An 8,870-nucleotide genomic window follows, 5' to 3' on the forward strand; every position below is an offset into this window, starting at 1 on the left:
CCTGCCCTCCTCTCAGCTCTTCCTGCCCGGTCTCTCGCCTCCCTTCCCTCCTACCTCCACGCACACGCACAGGTCCCGGTAGCCCCCGCTCAAGCTCGTGCCGCCAGACGGGTCGTACCTGCCCCACAGGCTCAGCCGCATCCCTTGGCTCGACCCGCTTGACTCCTCTACATCCCCTCAGCTCACTCCTCGCCTCGTCTCCCTCCCCCTCGCTCCCCGCTTCCCGCTCCCCGCTCCTGCTCCTCGCTCCTCGCTCGTCTTCTTCTGGTGCACGTACCGGTTCTTGATGTTGGTGATGCTCATGTAGATCTCCCCGCCTTCCTCTCCCCCGCCCGTCTGTCGAAGGCTCGTCACTTCCTCCTCCTCGCCGTCTCGGTTCTCTCTGCCCTCCTTACCTCCACGTCCTCCGACATCACCCTCCCTCCTCCAGGCTGGTCCCACGCGCTCACCCCGTGCCCCACCACCGACTGACCCCGCAAGAAGCTCAACCACGACAGCACGTCGTCGATCGACGACACCACGACAGTACATCGCACCAGGTCGGTCAGGCACGAGGGGTCGCGCCTGTACGACCTCACCGTCTTCTGCATCGCTCGCGCGCAAGACTTGACGTTACCATGCTCCACCCGCCCCACCCGGTTCCACCCGGACACCCACAGCTGGAAGGCGGCGCTGACCTCCTGCGCCTGGAGGAAGAGCTGCTCGAAGTCTCGGCTCGCCTGCCGGATCTTCCCGTTCCTCCTCGAGTATCGCCGGCCCCGCAGGCCGAGCGTCACCCACAAGTACCGACGCCACGTCCGGGTGTCATCGCCGATCACCTCCTCCAGCTCTTGAGCGATCGCCCGGACTCGCGCGCTGATCTCCTGCACTACGTGCGAGCTCTCCTCGACGACGCTGGTCCAAGTGTCCTCGAAGCCTCGCATGGCTGCCTTGAGGTCCCTGAAGGTCCTGGCGTACGCCCGGTGATACTCCACCACGATCGCCAGCTCCACCAGCCAGCAACCTACCCCGAGGCACAAGAAGCCGAAGCTTTCAAGGTCTGTTGATATGATCCCAACAAACAGGCAGAATGCACCCTGGACAAGAAAGGCAGCCATCCAGAAGTAGTGCTGCACGAAATGCGCCAGGTACATCATGATCATAAGCAATGAAGAAGAAATAATCTTTTGACTCGAGTTGCAGAATGGTCCTATCCCCGTCCCCTGAGTCGAGCACTGCACAAAGTCGGCTACCATGCAGGCCACGTTGGCCGTCAGCACCAGATGCCCCGTTGACAGCAGCAGCCACTTGGCTCGTAACGGTGTGCTCAGCAGCCCCAGCAGCACCCCGCTCAAGAACAACAAGCTCCACGCAAAGCTGATGATCGGATCTGCCATGACCGATATCCTCACAGTCTTGGGCTTGACGGGCGTGCCCGAGCTCTTGTCCGGCAGCCAGACCTGGTCGGACATGATCGGGCCCAGCTGCTTGATCCCGAACACAAGGTACACCAGGCTGAGGAAGACGATGCAGCTTCTCGCCGGCAGCTTCACCAGGGCCGTCTCGAGGGAGTTGGTGGTGCGGAGGGCGAGGACCCCGTTGACGTCAGCGTCTCGGTACTGCCTGAGCCTGTCGTTGAGAGGGAGGAAGCGCTCGTCCTTCTTGTAGTCCTCCACCAGCTTCTCGAGCGTCCGGATCGAGCTCTCGTCTGAAGCATTGTATGCTGTGATGTCAAGGCAAGATTCCACTATCTGAATGCAACTTTGAGCCTGCGACAGTGCTCTCGTGAACAGAGGAAGTTTGTCCAGGGTCTCGATGCCCCGCAGCGCGAAGTACTCGTTGAACTTGTCATACATCCCCGTCTCCTGCAGTACCTGCAGCACCTCGATCCCCCGAGGGTTGTGTTTCGAGAACTCCCACAGCTTTCGGTCGATGTGCTCCTTCACCACCCTCACCAGACAGTGTGCTATCAGCTCCCCCGCCTCCCTCGCGCTTCTCTCGACATCTCCGGTTGAGTCTACGTACATGCCAGCCACTCCCTTGCTCCCCTTCCCTCTCCTTGTCTCCTCCCCCAGCCCGACCTCTGCCCTCCTCCCCGCAGGCAGCAGCATCGCCACCGCCTCCTGCACCGAGACTCCCAGCAGGTACTCGAGTATCGCCTCTCTGTCCCTCCGGACGCCTCCTGCTTGTATCAGCTCGCTCGCCCGCGCGCAGCTGCGTACCGACGGCTTCCTGCTGAGGCTCCCGCACGCGCTGGAGAGGGAGGTGCGTCCCTCGGACTCGTCCCGCAGGATGGGTAGCACGGCCTTGAGTCTCCCGGCGTCCTTGTTGAGCAGGTAGAGCGCTGCCAGCGCGTGCACGAGGAAGTCACTCTCACGGTCGTGCGCCTCGTCGATCGCTGCGAGCTCCTCCAGCACGCTGTGTTCCTGACCCCAGGTGATGACGGGCACGAAGACGGAGCAGTTGCACAGGTATCTGGCTCTAGTCACCCTTGTCTCGAGGGCAGCCAGGTAGGGCACGCAGTCCATGTCGAGGTAGGTCTTGCCGGGGTAGATCTTGTAGACGTCATTTGACCTTTTCGAGAGAGTCTCGTGCAGGACGCTGTGGAGGCGATCTTTCAGAAGGGCTGTCTCGTGATGGCGGCTGTCGAATCGCTGGTACTCAGGATGGAGCCTGTAGACAAAGATGTGCGTGTGATCGCTTTTAGTGTCATCTAGTGACCGGGCTCGTTGATTGTTCATTTCAAAGATCATGAAGGGTGTTGCTTTCATTCACTTGTTGTTCAGCCCAGAAACCAGCTCAAGGAACGTTGTGGGCGGACACTACATGACTCTCAAACGCTCAGAGCTACTCACCATCGTGAAGAATGTTGGTGCATGACCTACTCATGTCGTATCAGACTGTTTCAAGCCGCATGCCCTTGCATCGCGCTATCGTCTGCTACCGATCTTCCAGTTACCTTTTTACTTTTGAGCCTACCCCTCCCCTACTCCATTACCCCCCCTTCTCATAGCAAATGAACCCGTCCGAGCTCCCACGTCATCACGCCACAAATGTACCTTTATAACCTTATAGTGATTACCCGAATCGTTGCGGATTCGAGGCTCCTTCAAAAAACAAAGCCTAGTTATACTGTTACTGGGCTGAGCGGGCCCGGGATGAGGGAGGTTACTGCGTGGCATGACCCGGCCGCCGCCTCGTTACCACTGAGTTTTCAAGTTTGATCCGATGATCCGAGTCACGCATGTCAGAGTCACCGTCACCGGGCTTTCTGACTCGGGCGCTGTGATCCGAAGTAGTCTTTGATGTCTTTGATATTTTTGATATCTTTGCCATGTCTTCACAGAGTCAAGTTGATGTCTTTGATGTCTTACATTCACTCAGCGGATGTCTTTGATGTCCGATCTTTGACTCTGTGATTCAACTTGGCAAGTTGATGTCCGAAGTTTGATGTCTTTCAGTCGGATGTCTTTGATATCTTTGATGTCTTTGAACTTAGTATCCGAAGTTTGCCAGTGATGTTACGGAGTACGGGTTTTGATATCCGTTTGATGAGTCAGTACTTTGAGATGTCGGAGTCACCGTGCCACTGCGACTCGGCGGGCCTCCGGCAGAGCTCGGAGGCAGCCCGGCACCGGGCACCTGCTACCCTGAGGCTGCCATCTGGCACTGACATGAGTCTCACTGAGGCCGGGCCGATCTGACGGTCCGATCGGCAGTGAGCCGCTGCCGCAGTGCCACGGACAGTGTCAGGGTCAAGCCCGGCCTCCTCGACTCTCCTGATTGTCCTCGTACTGCTTTTTAACTTAACTTTGAGTAAAGCCACGGACTGACAGCACTAGCTGGATGTCTTGATGAGTCACGTGTAGTAGATGTTTTATATCTTCATCAGCGACCGTTCGGAGTTCAGAAGCCAACCAAGGGAAAGAGTTTTAGATGGGGTTGGGGTGGGTTAAAACTTGATCAGGATGGGTGAAAATTCACTTAGACGATATGGTGGGAGGAGACAGGGGGGTGGGACAATTGAGTGTATTTTTAAAAATATCAAAAGACGTGTTTTGGAGTGAGAATTGATGTAGGTGCAACTCGCGAAGAGTGTGTAGGTATTTCCAGTCATTCAAGGGGGTAGTCTGGCAGAGGGGGGGTGCTCCTCCTCACAAGGCGGAAAAATGCTCAGTGCGGGGGAACGAAAGGAGGAAAAGAAAGAGAGAAGGAAGTGAAGGAGAGCGAAGAAAGAGACAGCAGAAGGAGAGAGAACAAACAATCATATCTGCAGTGACTGACAGGCAATGGATGGTTGGGAGCTATGCCGGAAGATTGAAATGTTGAATCGAGCGATTCAATCGAAAGCAAACTTTGCCTATCGGCAACACGGGTGAAAGAGATTGAGCGTGTGAGCGAAAAAGTGCACGAGATTTAGGTTGAACTCGACTCAGAAACTATCATGCAATCCTAGCATCAATTTCGATGGACTGACGAAATGACGATTTGCTCAAGAGTGTATTTGAAAGGTTTTCAGAACTGATTGTGTAAAATTTGCAGATTCGCATATGCTGCCGGCTGATATGTATCGGGAACGTGGTGATTTTGTAAAATGGTATCCATGACACGTTAGAAACAGCAGATCATGCACAAGAGCAGGTCCGAGAGTAAGGAAAATGTACTTTTACCTACGCTTGCATCAAACCGAGCAAAGCGCCCAGTTTTGCACAAGCAACAAACCGGGCTGCAGCCTGAAAGCAACTTACCACTGGCTGCTGCCAAGGACAACCTTCACTTCTTCGTCTACAGGCTCCATCCTCAGTCCGCCAGCAGCGGACGTGAAGAAGAGACCGAGGCAAACACTGGTCATGACCAGCAGCTTTCAAGGCGCCTCCATCGCATCCTGCACGAGATCCTCTCCTCTGAAACTCAGAGCTTCTACAAGATCTACCCCGGCAAGACCTACCTCGACATGGACTGCGTGCCCTACCTGGCTGCCCTCGAGACAAGGGTGACCAGAGCCAGATACCTGTGCAACTGCTCCGTCTTCGTGCCCGTCATCACCTGGGGTCAGGAACACAGCGTGCTGGAGGAGCTCGCAGCGATCGACGAGGCGCACGACCGTGAGAGTGACTTCCTCGTGCACGCGCTGGCAGCGCTCTACCTGCTCAACAAGGACGCCGGGAGACTCAAGGCCGTGCTACCCATCCTGCGGGACGAGTCCGAGGGACGCACCTCCCTCTCCAGCGCGTGCGGGAGCCTCAGCAGGAAGCCGTCGGTACGCAGCTGCGCGCGGGCGAGCGAGCTGATACAAGCAGGAGGCGTCCGGAGGGACAGAGAGGCGATACTCGAGTACCTGCTGGGAGTCTCGGTGCAGGAGGCGGTGGCGATGCTGCTGCCTGCGGGGAGGAGGGCAGAGGTCGGGCTGGGGGAGGAGACAAGGAGAGGGAAGGGGAGCAAGGGAGTGGCTGGCATGTACGTAGACTCAACCGGAGATGTCGAGAGAAGCGCGAGGGAGGCGGGGGAGCTGATAGCACACTGTCTGGTGAGGGTGGTGAAGGAGCACATCGACCGAAAGCTGTGGGAGTTCTCGAAACACAACCCTCGGGGGATCGAGGTGCTGCAGGTACTGCAGGAGACGGGGATGTATGACAAGTTCAACGAGTACTTCGCGCTGCGGGGCATCGAGACCCTGGACAAACTTCCTCTGTTCACGAGAGCACTGTCGCAGGCTCAAAGTTGCATTCAGATAGTGGAATCTTGCCTTGACATCACAGCATACAATGCTTCAGACGAGAGCTCGATCCGGACGCTCGAGAAGCTGGTGGAGGACTACAAGAAGGACGAGCGCTTCCTCCCTCTCAACGACAGGCTCAGGCAGTACCGAGACGCTGACGTCAACGGGGTCCTCGCCCTCCGCACCACCAACTCCCTCGAGACGGCCCTGGTGAAGCTGCCGGCGAGAAGCTGCATCGTCTTCCTCAGCCTGGTGTACCTTGTGTTCGGGATCAAGCAGCTGGGCCCGATCATGTCCGACCAGGTCTGGCTGCCGGACAAGAGCTCGGGCACGCCCGTCAAGCCCAAGACTGTGAGGATATCGGTCATGGCAGATCCGATCATCAGCTTTGCGTGGAGCTTGTTGTTCTTGAGCGGGGTGCTGCTGGGGCTGCTGAGCACACCGTTACGAGCCAAGTGGCTGCTGCTGTCAACGGGGCATCTGGTGCTGACGGCCAACGTGGCCTGCATGGTAGCCGACTTTGTGCAGTGCTCGACTCAGGGGACGGGGATAGGAGCAGAGTGTAACGGTTTCTCGGATATAATCACTGTGAGCTTTCTGGCTATCATGATGTACCTGGCGCATTTCGTGCAGCACTACTTCTGGATGGCTGCCTTCCTCGCTCAAGGGGCTTACTGCTTCTACTCGGCTCTAGCTCTTGACAATCAGTTCAGGTACGTGATGGTCTGCCTCGGGGTAGGTTGCTGGCTGGTGGAGCTGGCGATCGCGGTGGAGTATCACCGGGCGTACGCCAGGACCTTCAGGGACCTCAAGGCAGCCATGCGAGGCTTCGAGGACACTTGGACCAGCGTCGTCGAGGAGAGCTCGCACGTAGTGCAGGAGATTAGCGCGCGAGTCGGGCGATCGCTCAAGAGCTGGAGGAGGTGATCGGCGATGACACCCGGACGTGGCGTCGGTACTTGTGGGTGACGCTCGGCCTGCGGGGCCGGCGATACTCGAGGAGGAACGGGAAGATCCGGCAGGCGAGCCGAGACTTCGAGCAGCTCTTCCTCCAGGCGCAGGAGGTCAGCGCCGCCTTCCAGCTGTGGGTGTCCGGGTGGAACCGGGTGGGGCGGGTGGAGCATGGTAACGTCAAGTCTTGCGCACGAGCGATGCAGAAGACGGTGAGGTCGTACAGGCGCGACCCCTCGTGCCTGACCGACCTGGTGCGATGTACTGTGGTGGTGTCGTCGATCGACGACGTGCTGTCGTGGTTGAGCTTCTTGCGGGGTCAGTCGGTGGTGGGGCACGGGGTGAGCGCGTGGGACCAGCCTGGAGGAGGGAGGGTGATGTCGGAGGACGTGGAGGTAAGGAGGGCAGAGAGAACCGAGACGGCGAGGAGGAGGAAGTGACGAGCCTTCGACAGACGGGCGGGGGAGAGGAAGGCGGGGAGATCTACATGAGCATCACCAACATCAAGAACCGGTACGTGCACCAGAAGAAGACGAGCGAGGAGCGAGGAGCAGGAGCGGGGAGCGGGGAGCGAGGAGCGAGGGGGAGGGAGACGAGGCGGGGAGCGAGCTGAGGGGATGTAGAGGAGTCAAGCGGGTCGAGCCAAGGGATGCGGCTGAGCCTGTGGGGCAGGTACGACCCGTCTGGCGGCACGAGCTTGAGCGGGGGCTACCGGGACCTGTGCGTGTGCGTGGAGGTAGGAGGGAAGGGAGGCGAGAGACCGGGCAGGAAGAGCTGAGAGGAGGGCAGGTGGGATGGACGATAGACGAGTCGAGCCAGTGCTGCACGTTCGTACCGGTGAAGGAGTGGGGGAGGACAGCAGGGCTGCGGAAGCACATCTGCGAGATACAGGTGAGGAGAGGAGAGGAGAGGAGAGGAGAGGAGAGGAGAGGAGAGGAGAGGAGAGGAGAGGAGAGGAGAGGAGTGGAGTGGAGTGGAGAGGAGTGGAGTGGAGTGGAGTGGAGAGGAGAGGAGTGGAGAGGAGTGGAGTGGAGAGGAGAGGAGAGGAGAGGAGAGGAGAGGAGAGGAGAGGAGGAGCAAAGAGGAGGGGGGAGAGGAGTAGGATGATGGAGGCGGTGGCAGGTGCTGCTGGAGGAGATGCATGGGATCAAGAAGCATCTGCACAGGGAGTACGTGAACTTCCGCAACACTCTATGCCAGTAGGAGGAGGCGAGCATGCACAAGTAGCGGTAGGGCTCGTGTATGTACAACAAGACCTACCGGAAGCTGTTTGTGAGAGTAGAAGGAGGGCGTGTAAGACAGACTCGAGTCAGGGGGGCGGGACATTCCCTTGGCTCTCTTTCAGTTTCACCCGGGTCCATCGCTTCTCCTCCTTGCTCAGGATGCTCAGGAACTTGTTGGGAGGGTCTTCATGCACGCGCACCCGCCTGCCCTCCACCTGAAGGAGTCGGTCAGCTCCTCTCGCGTCTCAGGCTGCTCGCACGGGGTGGTCGAAGGCGATGGAGCACGCCCAGAGGAACAGGGCGCCAGCCTCGTCTGAGTGCGAGTTGGTCCGGTACCTGCCATGGCAGAGACTCACAAGGAGCCTCGTCGCGTTCCTCACTCGCTCACTTCCTATCCCCGAGGATTGGCGTCCCCATGCCCGCCATGTGCTTTCTGAGCTGAAGGCAAGAGACGTCACGAGGCGAAGGCGGAGGGGAGTAGAACCTGATGCATTCGGCCCGTCTCCGGGATCAGCTTGAGCAGGGACAAGTGGCCGAAGACGAGGGAGGGAACGGACCTGCATCGCTCAGCTACCTCCTCTCCTCTGCTCAGAGCTGCTGCTACCTCATGCTCATGTACCGCGTGCGAGCACGGCGTCCCCTGATGTACCAGTCAGTGAGCCCGAGGGGAGCAAGCGCCATCTTACTGCAGCTCAGTGTCTATCGAACCTTCTCCTTCCACCTTCCCTACCACCACCTACAACCGGTCAAGACAAGCTGAGAACGCTCAAGGGAGAAGAATCGTCAAGGAGGAGGCTTGCGAAGTGTGCAACGGTAGCAAGGAAGGGAGCAAAGGGAAGCAGGTAGCGGGTGAAATTCATACCGCCATGTACATTTTCTCAACCCTCCTTTGAGCGAACTGTTCACAGATGTTGGCAGCAACCTGTCTGAAAATAGTCACGAGAGTGGGAGCAAGGAGGAGGAGGAGGAGGAGGAGGAGGAGGAGGAGGAGGAGGAGG

At 58.4% G+C, this 8,870-nt stretch overlaps 4 protein-coding genes across 4 annotated transcripts in view; 2 read left to right on the forward strand and 2 right to left on the reverse strand.

Moving 5' to 3' along the window:
* Nucleotides 1–2,750, reverse strand: part of GUITHDRAFT_117878 (hypothetical protein) — a gene marked incomplete at both ends in the record, with an annotated part of 3,192 nt that extends 442 nt beyond the window's left edge. Inside the window, 3 exons of the mRNA XM_005822886.1 lie at nucleotides 55–118; nucleotides 278–336; nucleotides 396–2,750. Of these exons, the coding sequence (XP_005822943.1) occupies nucleotides 55–118; nucleotides 278–336; nucleotides 396–2,750 (2,478 nt within the window). The remainder of the gene's footprint in view (nucleotides 1–54; nucleotides 119–277; nucleotides 337–395) is intronic.
* Nucleotides 2,751–4,606: 1,856 nt separating this feature from the next.
* Nucleotides 4,607–6,625, forward strand: GUITHDRAFT_117879 (hypothetical protein; the record flags this gene model as incomplete). Its single annotated transcript, XM_005822887.1, has 1 exon — nucleotides 4,607–6,625. The coding sequence occupies one exon, from the start codon at nucleotides 4,607–4,609 to the stop codon at nucleotides 6,623–6,625; it is 2,019 nt and encodes a 672-aa protein (XP_005822944.1).
* Nucleotides 6,626–6,849: 224 nt separating this feature from the next.
* Nucleotides 6,850–7,852, forward strand: GUITHDRAFT_117880 (hypothetical protein; the record flags this gene model as incomplete). The annotated part of the gene is made up of 5 exons (XM_005822888.1): nucleotides 6,850–7,044; nucleotides 7,104–7,162; nucleotides 7,322–7,385; nucleotides 7,439–7,540; nucleotides 7,772–7,852. 5 exons carry the CDS (start codon nucleotides 6,850–6,852, stop codon nucleotides 7,850–7,852), a joined length of 501 nt encoding a protein of 166 aa, XP_005822945.1.
* A 106-nt stretch (nucleotides 7,853–7,958) lies between these two features.
* Nucleotides 7,959–8,870, reverse strand: part of GUITHDRAFT_117881 (hypothetical protein) — a gene marked incomplete at both ends in the record, with an annotated part of 4,034 nt that continues 3,122 nt past the window's right edge. The window contains 7 exons of the mRNA XM_005822889.1: nucleotides 7,959–8,087; nucleotides 8,133–8,208; nucleotides 8,261–8,310; nucleotides 8,357–8,429; nucleotides 8,477–8,512; nucleotides 8,559–8,608; nucleotides 8,735–8,798. Of these exons, the coding sequence (XP_005822946.1) occupies nucleotides 7,959–8,087; nucleotides 8,133–8,208; nucleotides 8,261–8,310; nucleotides 8,357–8,429; nucleotides 8,477–8,512; nucleotides 8,559–8,608; nucleotides 8,735–8,798 (478 nt within the window). The remainder of the gene's footprint in view (nucleotides 8,088–8,132; nucleotides 8,209–8,260; nucleotides 8,311–8,356; nucleotides 8,430–8,476; nucleotides 8,513–8,558; nucleotides 8,609–8,734; nucleotides 8,799–8,870) is intronic.

This window comes from Guillardia theta, assembly GCF_000315625.1.
Source record: "Guillardia theta CCMP2712 unplaced genomic scaffold GUITHscaffold_117, whole genome shotgun sequence".
Taxonomy (NCBI): domain Eukaryota; class Cryptophyceae; order Pyrenomonadales; family Geminigeraceae; genus Guillardia; species Guillardia theta.